Source organism: Gobius niger, assembly GCF_951799975.1.
Source record: "Gobius niger genome assembly, chromosome: 1".
Taxonomy (NCBI): domain Eukaryota; kingdom Metazoa; phylum Chordata; class Actinopteri; order Gobiiformes; family Gobiidae; genus Gobius; species Gobius niger.
This window is the reverse complement of record NC_136852.1, coordinates 20,053,317-20,072,329: the sequence shown is the minus strand read 5'-3', so window position 1 is coordinate 20,072,329 and position 19,013 is coordinate 20,053,317. Positions and strand designations below refer to the sequence as shown.

General features: G+C 43.0%; 2 protein-coding genes across 5 annotated transcripts; both read right to left on the bottom strand.

Moving 5' to 3' along the window:
- Positions 1 to 1,072: 1,072 nt before the first annotated feature.
- On the bottom strand, positions 1,073 to 5,330 carry ehd2b (EH-domain containing 2b; the record flags this gene model as incomplete). 2 transcript variants are annotated; one of them, XM_079554799.1, is made up of 6 exons in its annotated part: positions 1,073 to 2,178; positions 2,403 to 2,567; positions 2,655 to 3,067; positions 3,856 to 3,971; positions 4,847 to 5,023; positions 5,110 to 5,330. In XM_079554799.1, 6 exons carry the CDS (start codon positions 5,328 to 5,330, stop codon positions 1,630 to 1,632), a joined length of 1,641 nt encoding a protein of 546 aa, XP_079410925.1. In that variant the 3' UTR covers positions 1,073 to 1,629. The 2 variants fall into 2 exon arrangements, with proteins under 2 accessions (XP_079410925.1, XP_079410926.1); XM_079554800.1 differs by having other exon boundaries at positions 3,874 to 3,971.
- Positions 5,331 to 6,885: 1,555 nt separating this feature from the next.
- bicra (BRD4 interacting chromatin remodeling complex associated protein) lies at positions 6,886 to 18,931 on the bottom strand. Of its 3 annotated transcripts, XM_079578849.1 has the most exons (15): positions 18,870 to 18,931; positions 17,384 to 17,429; positions 17,253 to 17,298; positions 16,791 to 16,856; positions 14,575 to 16,602; positions 14,205 to 14,387; positions 12,055 to 12,645; positions 10,864 to 11,056; positions 10,690 to 10,787; positions 10,454 to 10,588; positions 10,322 to 10,368; positions 10,101 to 10,249; positions 9,924 to 10,018; positions 9,737 to 9,842; positions 6,886 to 9,582 (listed from the first exon to the last, which is right to left on the bottom strand). In XM_079578849.1, exons 2-15 carry the CDS (start codon positions 17,422 to 17,424, stop codon positions 7,778 to 7,780), a joined length of 5,583 nt encoding a protein of 1,860 aa, XP_079434975.1. In that variant the 5' UTR covers positions 17,425 to 17,429; positions 18,870 to 18,931; the 3' UTR covers positions 6,886 to 7,777. The 3 variants fall into 3 exon arrangements, with proteins under 3 accessions (XP_079434975.1, XP_079434976.1, XP_079434977.1); XM_079578850.1 differs by lacking the exon at positions 16,791 to 16,856 and having other exon boundaries at positions 18,870 to 18,925; XM_079578851.1 differs by lacking the exon at positions 14,205 to 14,387 and having other exon boundaries at positions 6,887 to 9,582.
- Positions 18,932 to 19,013: the final 82 nt, after the last annotated feature.

Below are 19,013 nucleotides of genomic sequence, written 5' to 3'. Positions count from 1 at the left end.
CAAATAACACAGAATCCTATATGTAGCTTTTCGGCATTATTGTGAGTACAATAACCTAGTTTGTTATCTGTGTGGTCTTGAACAGTGTTTTTAACTAGGATTTGCCGAATCGCCCTACGTCCACCAGGTGTCACTCGTTCTTTTTCAAAGGCATCCATTCTTTGAGAGAAGGCCTTTTTGTGAGGAATTCCCCATGTAAACACAGTGACGTAAACGGGGACCCCAATATCCTTGAGTCAGCTTCACTGCTGATGTCCGGTTCAGTACCTTGGCTGTCTGCGAGATTTATTTCTTTAGATGACAAAAACTAGGATCTCTCATTATACAAAGACTATTGTTGGCTCATGAAGGCAATAATTTGTACCGCAAAGATAAACAGCAATAGCTACATACAGTGTTTATCTTCACCTTTAGCTTTGAAAAGGGTGTGGTAAAGAATGCAGGTTTAGCTCATTAAGTGTCCAAATAAGGATGTATGTCACTAATGTTTTTTCCACCATAATAGTGGATTGCTCCTGTTCTTGAGCCTTAGGAAACTTAGCGGACCCTAGGAAAGGAGATATTAATAACTCCTAGGCCAGCCCTCTGCATTCTTCACATCTGAGTCACTGTGAGGCAGCAGGAGAGAACTGGACTGCCTGTTTCTCATTTGTGTTTCTTTCCATGGAGGAGTGGAAAGGCCCAGGCAGGCCACCCCTCTTTCTGCGAATGCGTAAGGGCTGTGTCACACGCATGCAGGATAGATATTTGGGCATACCCTGCACCGTTTACACAGGCTAACCTCACTGAAAGATGTACAAACAGTGAAAATGAATGGCCCGTATGTTACAGTTTGAGAGAGGTTGGTGGGAAGGAGAGAGTAAATTGGAAAATAGTGGTACGGGGACTTGGCAAGGGAGAGAGTGAGTCACTGTTTTTTTTTTTTTGGTCTCCAAGTAACCAAAGGAACTTGATATAAAAATGAGGACAATTTGGTCAAAATATATGTTGCTACACATGGGCTACACACAATTTATCAACATAATGGCCACACAGAGACAACGCACAGTTGGAAAACTTTATTTGATTATGATGTGGTGAGGAGGTGCACAGTAGTCAGTAGGCTATAGTCAGTCCAGTACAAAAGTTTCAGCATGTTATTTTCTTTTGTGTTATAAACATACAAAGTTTTTTTTTCTTTTTTGCTGAACAGTGTATTTTGAAAATATCAGCTCATATTTGTGATAAAGCAAGTGGAAGAATAGGCTACATTTGCAACTCATCGTTTAGTAAAACAAACATTAGATCAAATATATTTTCTGATATCAATTTATCTTGAGAAGTTTAGTCATTGAATAAATGTTTAATTGTAATGATGGCTTTTTGTTAACTTTAGTTTATGTTAAATAATAGCTCTCTTAGAGGGCGTCAAACTTTACTTCTGCTTAGCAAATTTTAATAGAGCTCATTATACAAGAAAACCTCAAGGCCAAGCAAAAGCTACAAGAACTGTTCTCTTTACAGCACAACCATTTTCTGTGAAATCTAGGCCAATGTTGCACTTAAATATAAAGTAAAAGAAGAAATTGCATACAGCATCTCAGCATGGGTAAATAGAAACAGTAGCACAAGTGAAAAAACTTTCAGTCTTTATGCATCTGAACCCTTTTGTCTGCGTTTAGACGGGGGTACAAGTCGAGATGGCAGCTCGGGGGGCAATCCATGGCCCTCCAGTTTGACTTCAATCAGGTGACTTGCCAGGGCAAACTCTTCATCATCCAACATGCCATCACGATCCACGTCTGACAGCTTCCAGATGCGTCCCAGTACTGAGTTGGGGAGGCGGGAACTCACCATCCAGTCCTTTGCCTTGTTGCCGCTCAGTTTACCCTCACTGGGAGCCAGGTTGTAGAAGATCTCATCATATTTTGGTTTGTCTTTCGTCACTACCCAAGAGAACTCCTCCTGTTCTGCTTCTCCGTTCTCTTCAGCAAAGGGGTCTCCTTCACCGAATGGTCCAGCACGGGAGCCCAGGAAAGCCCCTCCCTGCACACCAGGCTGGTCCCCTGCTTCTAGCTCCTCCTGTCGCAGAAGGGGCATCAATTTGGCAATATCACCTGACAGGAGCTCATCTAGGGCAGCCATCAAATTTGGTTTTAAGGTTTTAAATTTGCTGAAGTCATGCACCATCAGTTGTTCCTGTAGGGAAAAGTTAGAAAAGAAAGTTAGGCTTTATAGTTAAGCAGGTTCAATACATTTTCAGAACTCCCCCCCCTTACTTGTAATTTACTATGTTGCAGTCTGATACTACAATTATCTCGGCTATTATTTTAAAAAGATGGAATAATTAGAGGGCTATAAGTACCTCCCGAAAAAACTTTGGATCTCCTCTCAATCTATTAATGCTTAAAAGAGTGACAAACCTGCATTTTTGCACAGTCAGGAAAGTCTCCCGCGGAGATGTTGTGCTGCAGTTGAATTTTAGAGAAAATAACTGGCAGCTGGTAAATGAGGTTTTTCTTTTTGTTATCTTTCCTGAAAACAGAGGGCATCTCCTGCTTCAAATAGCTGATAATATGTGCGTGGACCTAGGAGACATGAAAACAGGATCACTGTTAAAACTTCAGGACGTTGTGTTATTCATGAATGGTTTGTGAGTTTGGCACAGCACTGACCCTGACCAGTCGGGCCCTCTTCACCAGGTCATTGAGTTTGCGCAGAGCTGCATTACGAGGCAGGTTCTGGATATCCGCAAACAGGTCCTCCTCCTCCAGCTCAAAGAGTTTACGATTGTCAGCAACCATCAGTGGCTCAGACCAGAAAGAACCAATGTAGACCCGCAGAACCTCTGGAGTCCCAAACACCTTTCCCAGGGACCACATCAGGGCACCATAGACTCTCATGAGCTGCTGCGTCCCCACCATATCGGCCTTGTTCAGCACCACACGCAACTTATCTTCATTGCCTTTCAGTGCGCCAATGGCCTCAGCGAACTCGTCTGAAATTTCCAATTTATGAGCATCAAATAGCAATATGATGCGGTCCACACGCTCTGCAAACCAGCGCAGCACTGCAGGGAAGTCATAGCCTGTTCGGGTCAAAAACAAATTGCCGTGAGTAAAAATTATACCCAAAACACATTGGAGAGGCTGGAGAGGAGGAACGGAACCAAGGTCAACACAGACACAAACCCAGCCTCCTTACTTAACTTAATTTTAATATAAGACACTAAATGCTTATTATTTGTATACGTGTCACATATTTTTGGTGTATATTTTCATATCAAAACTATATATTTATATATATATACAACTTATTTTCCAGAGCACATTTTATGCACAAGAGTTTCCAAAGTGCTGCACATAAAAATAGAAATACTTGATACTGTATATGGTATAAAATGGTTGATTTTATACTATAGTAGTTAATTGCATAATTATACAGCTGCTAAACGAAAAAATGTGTTTACTCCAGGCTCAGCCATAGGAATTGCTGCAGCATTCTTCCACCCCTGCAACATTTGCAAGTGAACCAATATCAACCACATCTGCCTGCCTACCATCTGTGTGAAAGTATTTCTGAACTGTTAGTTAGTAAATCATGCTTTTAAGATTATTTGTTACTTAATGCATGATGGTATGTTAGAAACCATGATTAAATGAGTGATAGTGCTCAACAGTATTCTCAGCAGAATTGTTACAGCATTAGTTCTGCTCTTGATTAACATTTATTGTTGCTGAGTGCACTGCTGAGAGAGGAGTTCCTGGTTTGCTGCCAGGAGAGATTGTGACACCGTGAGGCTGTCATGAGTTAGACGCGGAGATGGTTTGGTGAAGTTTGGGATGTGTCTCTGAAAACCCCTCACCCCCTCCTCACCTTTTTTGTCTTTCTCACCTCGACTCACTCTCTGCTTGGCCCCAGACAAGATTCCAGGCGTGTCAATGATGCTGATGCTTTCCAAGACCTGGTTGTTCATCTGGGCACATTGGAACCTGGCATTGCCAGTAGCAAACAGAGGCACATACAGCAACTTTGAAAAATTGTCTTTAAAAGTAAAAACAAAACAAAAAAACAACAAAAAAAAGAGAGAGAGAGATTTGATGCAAGGACCAGATTGGCCCTCCACCTCCTCCCTTTGGTCTCCTGCAGACCATTGTTTTGAAACAGGCTCTCAATACTCATGGTTTCCTGAAGGAAAATGACCACTAGTGCCAGAATCAAACAATAAGGCGTGCTAACAGTTTGCGGCTTAGAACAACAACATGGCTTCCTGTAGTTTATGAACTTAACGAGTCCACTGGCTCCAGAACAGGAAGTCAAAGAAAAGGAGAGACGCAAGTACATTCACAAACACCCCGCTAAGGGACAGAGGGCCCCTGATGGAAAACCATCATCACACTTTTACACTGCCGCTGTGTTAACAGGAGGCTCTTTATGTTTCTGTCACTTGTGGGCTTAAGCTCTACTTCTCTGACAGAAATATTTCCTAGACATGAAGTAGAATTCTCCAGCTTGAATATTGTTCGCCGTTTCTGTCTTTTTGAAAGCTTTGAGATGTTTATGTGATTCCTGTACATCGCTGATGACCTCACATACTTGTCTTTGGGGGCTGTCTTTGACCCCATCTTTGAACTTGCACACATTGGAGTTCCTCTCTGAGTACATCAGCTTTCATCGCCCTCTCTGGTGATATCTCTCCCTTACTCAGATTTTCCACAAATAAGGCAAGTGCCTCCCGTGTCTGACATTTGGCAAAAGAACTAGAAATTCCAACAGGCTAAACTCCATCTGCTATCTCTACTCCCTTAGTCCGTACGTTTTTACCATTTCAATGGATGTTTGTGGCAATGTAAAGATTCTCACTGACCTGTTAAGAAACGTGTTTCCAAAAGGGTTGAGTTTTCGGAAAGGTTTGTTGGGGTCTACAATAAGAGCATTTCCTGGGATGACTCCTTCCACATCCGAATGCATGATGGCTGTGAAGCAGTCAGTGGTGGGTTCAGGTCCCACCCGACTTCCAGGAATGTCTTGCTCCAATAGGTACCTGTCAATATGGACAGTGAGACAGAAACAAAGTTATAACAATGTCCCTTATGGACATTGTTATTTAAGATGTTGTTTTCTTCTTACTTTATGAATGTTGTCTTTCCAGTAGAATACTGTCCAACGACCAGTACCATAGGTTTGTTATCAAAGTCTGCGTCCTCCAGACTGGGAGAGTGGAAGTCATGAAAACCATAATACTGCTCCAGAGGCAGCAGTTTCTTTCGATATAGAGACTTGAGCCCTTCAGTCACAGTGCGGATCACTTCAGGTGCCTTCTTCACATTCTTTTTTCCCCAACGAGACATGTTTTGATTTCAAAGACGTGTGTATGTTTGGGGCTGTATTTCCTGTGGCAGATGCTCTTCAGGTGTTTCCTGTATTTATCCTGATGCCTCTCACTTGTCCTTGGATTCCTTCAGAAACACTCACAGCTTAGGAAAGTAATAGGGGAGATAGTTTGCTATTGTTCATGAGATGATCTCCGGTCAAAGTAGCCCTTTGTGTTAACGAAACCCCTGTAAAATAATGAACACACATCAACATCAAAAGGCAAAAAAGCTTAATCGGATGCAGCTTCGCCCACCCAGTGACTAAGTATTGTCAGTGCATGCCTGGAAAAAATTTAGAGGAGAATGGAAAACTTGCAAACCCAACCCTGCATCAGGATTTGCACAGGCACAGCTCATGTCCTGCAGTGAAATGAGTAAGTCATTCCTTTGGACCCCAGCAGTTTTCTGAGTGTATCAGGAATAACATACACAAATAATTCACTCTTGCGGGAAAATATGGCTCGGAAAAAGAGTCCATACAAGGGAATAACCGCCAAGTGTTACCTAAAGAGCTGAACAGATTGCCAAAGAGAGACATAGCAGGACATGCATCGACAGACATGAGCTAATTTGCTGAGAGCAAATCAACTAATGTCACAAGACCCTTTTTTTATGAGAATGACATAGAAATCTTAACCCTTCTGTATTCAGAAATGCATTGGAAATAGAATCAAGATTTCCCCTTTGCTTTTCTTCACCAGCAAATCTTAAAGCTGTAGGCTATAAAAGTTTCCTTTCTCAGTATGGAAACTAGAGCATAACCTCAAGGCTCACAGCGACCTTAAATGAACCAAAGCGGTATGCAAATAAATCAAATGAAGACAAAAACATTGAGTATTTACCAGAATTGTATAAGAAGAGCTTCTTCAAGGGTTAGGATCGCTTTCTGGCATCTGTAGGAAAAGATTTGTTCTCAAAAGCCCCAAATGGAGGAGCTGCTGCATATATGGGTGTTCCTCTAACAGCAAATAGGATCCCAGATTACAGAGGATGGTTCTTCTCCAGAGTTTAATGTATTTCAGATGAGCTGTAGACCTGGCACAGATCCTTCCTCTGCCTGTTGAAACGAGCACAGAGCAAACACAAGCACTACACTGGAGATAGCTTTTCCTCCCTCTTTCCAGTGCCTCCTCTTCAGGGGATGCAACACTGTGGGCAGCACTAAAAGTTTGAGATGGGTTGTGGTCAAAGGGCGTGGACCTGCAGGGATGAGGGGGGGTTAATAATGTTGGGTGTCAAATAATGTTTTTACACTAAATAAGGCTAATGCATAAAAGACCAACCTTGTGTGATTCGGTTTACATAAAGCTACCCCGTGTGCGCTAGCTCCTCCCTGACAGTAAAAGCATCCGGCATCAAAATATTCAAAGTGGGACTAAATTTCCATGCACCATCTACTGGTTAATACACTCATGTAGTGCACACAGTCACCACCACCTGACAGTCACGCCAAAAGATAATAGCATTAATAGGCACATAAAAATGTCCAATACAAGAGTGAGAAAGACACAAACAACAGGTCCTACATTTCATAAGAAGCCATGTTTAATTTACAGTTTTACTAAATGTACATTTCTTTTTAAAAAGTGTCATTATACACAATAAATACAATACAAAATTATTCTGTAATACTATACTTCAAATTCTCTTACTGTCTTTTTGTACATTATTATTGTTCCTTTTCCCCTCCATTTCACTGAGCTGTGTTTGAGTTTGAATTGTCCACCAGGAGAAAAAAAAAACAATGCAGACACAAATAAGGGTGGGGAAAATAGTTGTTGAAGGACGAAAGACTTGAAATGACCTGCCCCCTGCTGGACAAACTAAGGAGCCTTGATTTACCAGGATGCTATTACAATTTAAAAAAGGTCACATTTCATTCCATTTTTTCTTTAACATAAGAAATAGTGTCAAATTCAGTTTTAGCAAATTGAAGCCATTTGAGCACATTGTGAAATGTCATACTGCGAGTGTATACTATATATCAATGGAGTGAAATGGATAAAGAACATTTTTTGACCTCAGAGTAGCCTTTTGAGATCCATGTTGCTTAGCACTTTAGGAAACAGCAGAAATAGAAAAGTGGGAATGTAGAAAAATCAAATTAACCAGAATTTATTATAATATAGAGAAAAGAGGAAAAAAAAGCAAACAGTGACAATTTCTGACCATTTTGTTTCTCGTGCTTGGCTCTGAGAACACAAAATATACAGGCATGTTCGTGTACATGACAGTAGCACTCCCCGTACAAACTCACACAAGTACCTCAAACGGTAAAAACAGAAATGTCTGGACAATTCAAATGGACAAACAAAGCCAAAACACCATAGCAGAACATACTGAGATACCGTTTTCTCAGTGCCCAGCCCCATACACTGTCTCATTAAGTAGTTCCCAGAGTCAGTGGTCAGGGTGAGGGCCTGTTATCTGCTCTGAGTCTGGGGCACCAGGCTGCCATTGTGGCCTCGGCCACGGACCTGAGGGTGCGGGGCCAGGGAGGACGCGGAGACGGACGGCAGCACAGAGGGTCTATGGGATAGAGACGTAGAGATCCCGGGGTGGTGGTGATCGTGGTGAGGTCTGCCTTTGATATGAGGGCCGTGACCAGTGGGCTCCTGCTGCAGGTTTAGGATGCTGTCAATGGCACACTGCAGGTGCTCATTCAGAGAGTCATCAGGAGGACTGCCACTGGAGAAGCTGGCATTATCCATATCCGGAGAGTCTGACTTGCAGCGTTTAGCAGGAAGTAAAGCGTCTCGAGTGAAGGACTCTGGGGGCGGGGGGCCAGGAGCGTGCTGGTCCATTCTAAATGTCCCACCTGCCCTCTGTCTGTTTTTCATCTTTTTGTACTTACTCTCACCTGTCTCAAAGTCTGTGTGCTCGCCCTGCCTCTCTTTGGAACAGTCCATGTCTGAAAGTGGGACATTATGCTGTGAGGTTTTGAGACTCCGGCTAAAGACCTCGTCCACGCGGTCCAGGCCATGCATTGCACTTTCTAATCGGCTCACATCATTACTAGACTCTCTGTACACATGCTCCCTGTTTTCTCTTTTTTCAACCTTTACACTGGCAATGACTGTCCTTTCTAAAGGGGGAGAAGATGATTTGTGACTGGATGGTGAGTCTGTGGTTCGAGGATAAGCCTCATCGCCTCCTCCTGGTATACCAGGGCGAACACGTGGACTAACGTTTTCTCGGTACGTTTTTCTAAGGGGCAGACGACATGTGGTTTGGGATGAAGTGCTAGTGGCAGCTGGGTTGTTTTTGACCCCCCCTCCGCTGTGATGTTCCACTGTCCCGTTCATTTGAACAGAGGGGTTGGACAGAGTAGAGGGGGCTTGTTTGTGGGAAGCATTACTTCTAATATCTGGCTTAGACTGAGTGCTTACTGAGGGGGGGCATACCGAGGAACTACTAGTGCAAACAGAGGTCTGAGTCCGGATGACAGTAGAGGCGGAAGAAGGGTGGCTTTTTGAGTCTTGTACAGCAGCGTTCGGCTGAATTGAGGATGGCTGTGGGGACTGACTGCTGTGCTGAGGTTGAGGTGTGTGCACAGGATCTAAGGCAGTGTTGTGAACCACCTTGCTGAAGCCCGTCTGATCCTGCTTGATTTTGAGCTTCAAGCCGATCCTCCGACGAGCCTCGTAGGTTTTTATTGGTGGTTTACTAGTTCGCTGCAGCAAAGCGTCATCGTCATCAGATATTTTTGAGTTGAAAGGAGAAGAAGAAAAATGTGAGGAGGAGGCTCCTGACGCGAGACTGTAGGAGGAGCTTGGAGTCAAAATGGTCTCCGTGACCGATTTTGTGGTATTGACGGGAGGTGTGGGGCAACTGGTGGACCAGGACACTGAGGCTCCAGCTCCTCCCTGCTTTATGACCAGTTTGGTTGGGGGGAAAGGAGAGGCAGAGGTAGCAGGCGGCAGGGATGGTGCAGGAGCTGGAGTGGATGTGGGGGCAGGAGATGGAACGGGTGGGACAGAAGCTGAAACAAGAGGGACGGGAGCTGGGGATGAAACAGGATGGGGAGGGGCAGCCAAAGTCGCAGTTGCCGGAGGGGTTGGAGGTTTTGGGGTCACAGTTGGCGTAGAAGTGGAGCACACAGCAACTGCAGGTGGAGGAGAAGGAGCAGCATCTCGACTTCCTGACTTGGCTTCAATGGAAGAAGTAGAAGACTTCTCTGGGGAAAACGCTGTACTCTCCCATTTGCGCACATTTGCCAAAAACTCATCTGCAACAAAAACAAATACATTTAATTGATAGTTAATTATGATAATCATTTATCAAAATGATAAAAACCCACAAAATTTTCACTATTTCACTATTTTCACTGAGAGCTTTCACAGACATACTGGTTCTTGGCTTAATCAGCATTTCTAAAATACCTGGTCTCTCCTTGGCCAAAATCCTGTCTTGACCCAATGCAACCTTCTCCTCCTGTATGAACATGCGGTCGATCATGACCATCTCTGCTGAAGGGCCCAGTCTCTGCTTTAGTACAAGCAAGAAAACTGTTTAAAATCTAGTCAATAAAGCATAAAATGTAACAATATTATCAGCTCAGGGAGTTACCTTGGATTCTGAAAAAAGCAAATGTCTGTATTTGTCCACCATGGCCTGTGTCCGCTTCAGAAGCATGGAGGATACCTTCTCAAACTCGTCGTCCACTGCAATCAAAATAAATAAAATACACTGTACAGTATGAGGGGAAAGGTAACCAACATGACAAACCAACAGGACAGCATGTACCTTTTTCATAGTCGTTTGAGGAATGTATATTCCCTTGGTAGAGATGATAAGGCAGCAGTCTTTGCACGGTGTCCTCAAATGTGTTAAAAGGAGCACTGTAGTTTGGGTGAAGAACTGAACCCTGTTGTTTTCTTAGCTGCTCTAGCAACCTGTAGATTATCAAATTATTTTGTTCAGTCATGAAATCCACGATGTTTCATTCAAAATACCATAACATTTACCTTGCTTCTTTGCTAGGCTCTGCAGTGAAAGGCATCTTCATAGTTGTCTGAAAATGCATTATAAACTTGTGATTAAAACAGCTAAAACAGCAACTGGGAAAGCAATATCAGAGGTGCATGAGTGTGTCTTACATGGGTTTGTACAGCAGCAGGGGATTGTAGAGCGGGCATTTGAGCCTGGCCAGTTCCTAACACTTGGATTTGCACCCCTGCTTTACCTAGGGTCATTCCTCCAACTGAGCTAATCACTCCTGGCTTTGGCTGAACCTGTAAAAAAGATTCACAATTTCCAAATGATGATTTCCTATTGTATTAGCATGAGGGATTGGTTCAAAAGCTTTCAATGTCCAATTATATTCAGTGCATACCTGTGCAGGCTGGTTAAGGCTGACAGGAGTGATGGTTTGATTCATCATTGCTCCAGCTGGTCCTTGGGCTCCTGAGAATACCTGTAAGTCACTTGCTCCTAAAACAAATACATTAGTTCATTAAAATGAAAAATCAAGTGTGTGGTTGATGATATTTGACGATTGGGTCCTCACCTGTTGCAGGTGTTTTCACAACTACTGACGTTGGCTGCAGCACTGGGGGGATTTGAGCAGGCAAACCAGCACTAGATGACGACATCACTTTGTCAAGAGGCACATCTTGCTGGGAGACGAAATGACTCGTTGCTTGAGGTTGAATTTGAGGCCGAGATGGCTGTTTGGGCTGCAGCACAATGGTCTGATGAACCTACAGAACAAAAGTAACAGTTCTATGAAAGGAGTAACATGAATAACATAAAAAGTATATACAACAACACAGATGCACACAAGTCTCAGACCCGCAAGTTCAAGTCAAGTCCCATGGTTTCTATATGTTTTATACCAATTAAAATCACAGAACAATAAAACTATTTTTAAGTCGTTAAACACCTGTAAATTTAAAACATCTTTCAGACACAATCAATAATCAGTGTCTTTGTAAAACACCACAATATCCCTATGAAGCATAAGGCCAAAAAAAGGCCAGAATCAAGTGTCAAAACAGCACATGTAATAAAGTGCGCGAGGGACTCATAATGTTCACGAGTCCAAGTCAAGTCAAAAGTCTTTAGGGGACGAGTCCGAGTCAAAAGTCTCTTAAAATAGTGACTTAAGTCACTCAAGTCCAACTCGAGTCTGACTTGCGAGTCCCCATCTCTGCAACACCACAAGTACATACAATAATATTTTTACAGGGGGCAGCAAGTCCAATGCAGTGCTTTTTAATGCCATTTTAAATGCCTAAATAGTACATTTTTAATGCCACAAATGAAAAAAATGTTGCCGATTTCATTTTGTATGATTTGTAAACATTCTATCAGAGGAATGAGGAGAAATGTTGATTCAAAGCCAAATTGGAAACAACGGGCAACGGGTGTAAAACTGCAGCTGAATTTATTCTACACCAGTTCTGGTATTTTTGCAGTTACATAAAGGAACCCGCACACCAGAAAGTTTATTAATAAAAATGCAACATTTCAACCTGACAGTTGAGCAATGTCATTGAATTTAGTTATTTGTGAATTTAAGTCCCTTAAATTTTAATTTTAATATAATGGCAGCTTTTCATGTCTTAATTATGGCACAATTAATTTAATGACTTACTGCCCCGCGGAAACCCGGTTTTATATAAACAAATGCTGTTGGAATTAGGCGGTTGCCAAACAATTACAGTGAATGCATGTAAAAATAGAGCTAATTTAATACCTGGTGTAGCTTTTCCAACAGCTGTTTTTGCTGAGGTGAGGGTTGAGCGATGGCTGACAATGTCTGGATTTGCGATGTCACTAATTGAAGGTGGTGCTGTTGTTCTGCAGAGAGGCCCACAATGGGAACCTGGGCCTTCACTACTGCACTTGCCGCTGCGCTGATGGAGACTGCACTGAACTGGTGCTGAGCCACTGGTGCTGTGGGGGGTTTTGGAGACTGAGACAAAGAAGGTACTTCTTGCTGATGAGGGATGGGGTGAGCAGTGGGCTGCGGCTGAAACTGAACTTGAATTTGAGCCTGTGGCTGTGTTGTTGGCTGAGGAGACTCTGAAGTTTGATTATGAATAATAAAAAGTGGAGGGTGAGAGGGTGTGCAGGAGCGAGAAGGAGTCTGATTCTGGGGCTGAGGTTGTGAAGGTGGTCGGGATTGTTGTTGGTGTGGGGACTGCATTTGTTGACTCAAAGTGAGTGGAGACTGAGACGGCTGGGGGCTCTCCGACACACGCTGTGCTGTGGGATGAGCAGCCATGGCTGGGGAAGGGCACATGTTTTGGATCTTCAGAGGCTGCTGATGTCCAGTGGAGGGAACCTAAAAAGTAAAACCATAATGGACATAGTAAATTACAAAATATTTTTTTCCGAACTTATTCCAAACTATTCTATAATTATTATCCAAAACACAGACGCTTCAGAATTGCAGCCAATAATTGAGCAAGCACATAGCAGTTCTGATCTTGCCTGGCTGGCCAGCCACACTCCTCCTTTCTGTTCAAAAGAAGAACCATCTGGGCAGCTGCTCGTAGCCAATCATTTCCCAATTTTACCACTATCGGTCCACTCACACACCAAGAGGCGGGAGTTCATTGCATCAAGAGACGGAAGCTGTCAGCGCTCTCTTCCAAAACATTAGAGATGACGGCACGGCAAGCGATACACTGATTTCTCTTTTGTCTGTTTTAAATAATTTGGAAAATATAAAATCCTTAAAACCGGAGCAAGAAACAGCGTTGGAAGCATTCCTTGTAAAAAAGGATGTTTTTAAAAAGACTTCCTACCGCTTGTTCCTGCGTCATATCCAGAGTTTCTCTAATTGGTTGATCCCATCTATCAATCACACCCATCGGGAAATCAATGGCATCACGCTCGCTCCCAAATTACATATCTTTTAAAAAAGCATCTTTGAAAAAGCATGTAGTCTGGCAGGCCAGGCAAGTTCTGATATTGGATACAAAATAAACAATATTGCTGTTTAGGACTGAACAACAACAAAGTGTAATTTAAAAAATATGTAAAATGTATTTCTAAATCAAGGCACAGTTCATGGTGTACATATAAGTGAACACTTACAATTCACTTATTGACTAATAAAAGTTTGTATTTATTTGACATCAACTGTTCAGTCCTAAAGCCAATTAGAAACAAATTTTGGAAAACTTTCTGCATAAAAATGGGGGCAATTATCAAACATTGAAGAAAATAAAGACACAAGACACCTTAATCAAAAATCAACAACAGCCTGCAACATGTTACATGAACAATTGTGCAGTAAGAATCAAGGGTGACTATTTATGCAGAAGCACAGTGAATATAATTGCAAACAGGGGCATTTTAGACCAAACGCAAGTCTAAAACGTAGTAGACTTAGATTAGATATTTCTTGTAGAAAGAAACCAGTGTAATTCTATAAGGGCAAAGTAGATGGGGTTCTGTCGTATTTGGGGAAGACCGTGTGGGAAATCCGATTAAATTGATTATTTTGAAGAAACTGAAAAGGGTCTTACGAACAGCAGTTAAGCGGGATATGGACTGATGGGCAAAGTGATGGCTCATGCAATATCAACAACATAGTTAAATAGTTAAACATGCAAATTCCTGTTTGAAATTACTTCTAACCGTCAAAGTTATGATTTAAAAGTGTCAAAAAGTTGCAATAAAAGCAACATTTTGTTCGAACAAAACATACAGAAAACGAAATATTCACTTTGGTAGTAGTAGCAAATTAGTACGTGGCAAAATCATCAACACAAAGCATAAATCAAAGGAAAAAAATTTTAAAAAGAGGAATGCAAAGCAGTGATGGGAAAAGGTAAGAAACCCTAACAGCAGCAGCGACAGGTGGGTGGGGCTGAGTATAAAGGGCTTTTCTACCTGCTTTACCACTGCTGTCATGTGGGAGGGGCCAGGGGAAGGGCTCTGATTGACCCAAGACTCTGTAAAGTGGCTGTCATGGACAGCAAGGGCCGGAAGAGAGATGTTGTTGCCGCTGACGATAACAGATGCTGGCACTCCCACAGAGGGGGATGACTCTTTCTCTTTTTGTTGCTGCAGCTCCTGATAGGAGTACATTTACCATTTAGGGGTGGTCAAAAAGGGGGCTTGGGGCAATAATATGTAGAATAAAATAATTGCCAAGGAGATCAGACCAAACATCATTCCAAGCAAGTTATGCATTTAAGGACATTGTTAATTGTGAATTAAAAAAAAATGCATGCAGACATTTTAAATATGTAACACATACCTGTTGTAGAAACATCTGGAGAGATTCTTGGCTCAGGATCATGCTTGAGCCCTGGTTGGTGAAGACAAGCCGTCCCGGATTTTGCTGAGCTTGAGAGGAGACCAGCCCCATTGTTTGCATTGTGGAAGAGACGGAGATGGATGGAGACGATGAAGGTATGGTGGCAGGTGAAGTGGCGCTGGGAGGAGGCTGCATGGCTACAACAGATGGTTGTGGTCCATGTATCTGTGTGGGATGAGAGATCTGCTCTGTGGTGCTTCCCAAAACCGTGACACACTCTGCTGGCTGGCCCTGGACTGTGGTCGCTGATGCAGTGCTATTGCTCGGGACACCACCAGTTTGCTGTACGTTTGTCTGAAGACTAACTGCGGGGCTCAGCCCCTCCATTTGCCCCAACATCAGTGGGTTCTGAATAGGCATGCCTTGTATTACTGTCTGTGTGTGGCCTGTGACCGTGTGTGTCTGAGCCTGATTATGAGTTTGAGCCAACGAGACAGGCATCTGAAAGAGAGTGGGGGTGCCCATCTGACCAGATTGGAATTGAATTGGTCCAGAAAGGATGTGTGCTGCTCCAGAAGGACCCTGGGAGGTCAAGACTTGCCCAAGGTTGATGTTCTGATTTGTTGTTAAAATCTGGTTTGCAATTAGCTGCCCACCAGGACCATGGCTGGTTATGATGTGACCACCAGGATGCTGCGTGAGGATTGGTCCTCCAGCCTGCAGCTGAACAAACTGAGGATTCTGACCTTGCAGAACAATGCTTCCAGACTGGTTCAATAAATGTACACTGAGGGGTTTGCCAGATGGTTGTGTTGCTTGTTGTTTGAATAGTGTTTGTTGAAACTGAGGGGCTTGTGAGGTGGCTGGGGTGCTCAAGACAACATTAGAACCAGGCTTTCCGGTCAGAAAGGCTACATTTTGAGCTGCAGAAACAGGAAGCTGTTGCAATCCAAGAGCCTTATGAGCATCATTTTGATGAGGCTGAGATGTGGGTTGTGGCTGTTGCTGTTTGAAAAGCTTTGGCTGGATGGCTCCACCTTGAGGGGGTTTAGGTTGAATGGGCGTTGGTGTGCGCTGAATGATAACGTTCTGCATAATCTGACCTTGAGTTTGAGTCTGGGGTGCTATTCCTGAAGTTAGAGAAGTGCTGCCAAAGCCCACAAGCCCAGAAGAAGCAGTTACTGTGCCACCACTGCTGCTGCTGTTGGTGCTGCTGACACAAACTGCAGGTCCATTTAAAGCTGGGGATCCTAAAGTGGCTTTATTACCTTGGATGAGAAGTCCACTTGAGTTTCCAATGCTAGCTTGAGAGCCAGCACCTGAAATCTCTGGTCCAGACTGTTGAAGCTGATAACCACCCATAGCTTTTGTTAGAATTGGCTGCCCCGACTGATTGATGGTCATGACAGCAGGCTGACCCACAACTTGAATTGGCCCAATTCCTAGCCCAGATTGACTGCCGTTGGGGAGTGTGTGGAGACTTGAAATGGGTTGAAGGGTTACATTTCCAAGACCTACAGGCTGCATGAATGGCTGCACACTAATGGCCTTGTTCATCACCTGGGGTTGAAGCTGAAGACCTTGTTGAGCAAGCACAGAGCCCAGCATATCAGCTGCAGCACTGGGGGGAGTTGCAGTAGAACTTTGCCCAGCTCCAGTGAAAATAGTTCCTGCTCCCCCAACGCCTATGCCCACACCAACAGCAGCGCCACCTGCCCCAGTAAGGCTGGCATCAGGCAATGTCTGTACCACCTGTGTAAGCCCTGGGATGCCAAAGGAACCCAGGTCCAGCTCAGCTTCCGCTTCTTGTAGGCTTTGCTCTGTGATGTTTGCTTCAGCCAAGCTCTGCTGGAGGATGTCACAGGGCTCATGATTTGTCCCAATACCGTTGCCACCACTTTCCCCGCCTGGGGATCCTCCCAGAATGTCATCATCTTCCAAGAAGTCCAGGTCAACGCTGACTCTGGGCAGACCTGCTGGCTCATTTGCCGACAGCTGCACTGTGGGCTGGACTTCTGATACATGGCCCTTATTAAAAAAAAAAAAAAAAAATAGAAAAAAGTAAAGCAATGGTACACAAAACAATAATCACCAACCAAAGACAAGTTTACGGAGAGACAGTGCCTGCAGTGTTAGTGTTAAAATTTAGAAGGAGAAGCATGCTTCATCAAGGGCAACAGATGAAGTGAAGGAAGAGAAAGGGGGATTTTACTCACCCCCGTGGTAGAGAAGAACGAGTTGGAGGGATCACTCGAACCATCCAAAAGGTCGTCAGTGTCCAACTACAGAGACACCCACCAAGAGCAAGATAGAAACCCAAGGTACCCAAAGCAGCAAGCAAAGCCACGAGGACAGAAAGACATTCAATCAGGAGAAGGGCAAATATACATAGAACTGTGATGTTAGAACCAACAAATGAAAGAAGGTAAAAAGGAAATTTTTACAAAGATTCCACAGAGTGGAATTCATCCATTATTACCATACAATTATGAAATTTCATTTCTAATTGTATGTCTATTGTCTACTGAGCTGAGAGAACGCAAGGATGTTGTTAATGAGCAAAAGCGATACGTAATCATTGCAGTACAAAAGAGATGAAGCTATTCCACAAGTATGACTTTAAATTCAAGTGAAACTCCTCAAAAACAACCAAAATTCATCCAAATGCAAATACTCACATGGGTTTCAGAGCCATGAAGAAAGTCATTTAGAGCTTCTGGGTCACTGTAGTAAGACCAGAAAAGGCCAAATTAGTAAATGCATTTCATACATTTTTTTTTACAAGGGCACCATAACTTTTGGAACTTACCAAATTACATCGAGAAGGCACCTGCCGTCTTCATCATCCATGACAACTGAGTTGGACAAACAAACTATTGGTTATCTATCTGAACAGATGTCAATTTAAACAGAATACAACTGCAATAAAATAGAAATAACATGTTAAATCTTAACAAACCAGTCGCATAACAGCCTAGATGGTAAACAAAAACTAAGATCCTGGAACCTTGTGAGGATGCAAGAATAAAGAAATAGGCTAATTGATCTTTTAAAATACATGACTACAGAAAAGTCCTCAATACCATTTACATAAAAAAAACTCTATTGGCTCAAGTGTTATTCCTGGGATTATATAGGCCTATAGTCTATTAGAATCCAAAACCAGCAGAATATTTAGGTAACTTTAGCAAGGGTTACCAAAGTGGGTGTTTCTATGGAAATTGTATGGATCATGGTCAAAACTAATTGGGAACCCATATACAAGAGTATAGAATTATAAAATAATAAGTATAGTCAGTTTTTGGCCTCAAAAGCAATCGGCTGCTAGTTGAGATGTTTTATAACAAAACCACTTTTGTCAGTCGTGATTAGTTACAGTCTCAGATGTTAGTAAAGGTCCAGTTTAGTAAGAATAAAGAAACTTTAAACGATTGTAGTGCAGCGATTCACAGCAAACAACAAAACGCGCGGTTTTCATCAGGCTGCCAAAGTACCTGTGTTGGGGGTTAGCTTTTGTATTGTAAGCTGCAACATTAACTTTAAGCACTAAGCCTAGTGCAGCACGCTATACAAAGCACAAGCATGAACTATGCTTTAAGAATCGCGTACCCCCAGTAGCACATCCAAAAGCCATTATTCGTAGCCATTACTCGGTCAGAGCTGAGTAGGTGCGCAGGATATGAATGGAGAGCGGCTTGCTACATGCTAGTCCTTGTTTTTTCAATGATTTGCATGCAGAGTTTGAATGTTTTAGCCTTTGCTTAATTGACAACACTATATACAAGTCTTGATACGAGCAAACAAATGTCTTAAATTTTACAGTCTCTGTAGTATGTATTCTAAGTATTAAAAACTCATCAGCTTTCGTTAGCTTAGCTAACTAGCCATTTTAGCAATCCAGCAATCAACAATATTGAGAGGTTCAGCTAGCCACAGCCTTTGACATTCAAAACAAACCATCGATTGAGGCGAATTTGATCCTTACGCAACAAATTCAGTGTCCAACTCAACCAAAGCATGCGAATATCCTTTGCTTGTAAATACAAACACAATTACGCAGCAAGCAATGAATCTCCTTGCAAGAAAAATATGAGTAAATGTTGGAATACTCTTGGATGAGGGGGGTATGCTTGGGAATTCGGTGTAAAATGGTCAGGCAAGTGCCTCGTGCAGCAGCAAAGCCTTTGGAATATGGTAGCTGTGGAATTTGCATTCTTTCCGCGGACCTTACATACTGCAGCTTTCAAACAGTTTTTCGGATTAATAGAGAAATAGCTACATTGTAACAAACTCACCCGAGACGATAGAGGTGCAGGCAGCGCGGGGTCTCCTGGACAGCCTCGCACGGGCTGCAGTTCAGGACCCGATTACAGCAGGAAACAGGCGCCCTGTGCACTGCCAGACTGAGTGAGGGCACCGTCCCAGACTGGCCATGTCCT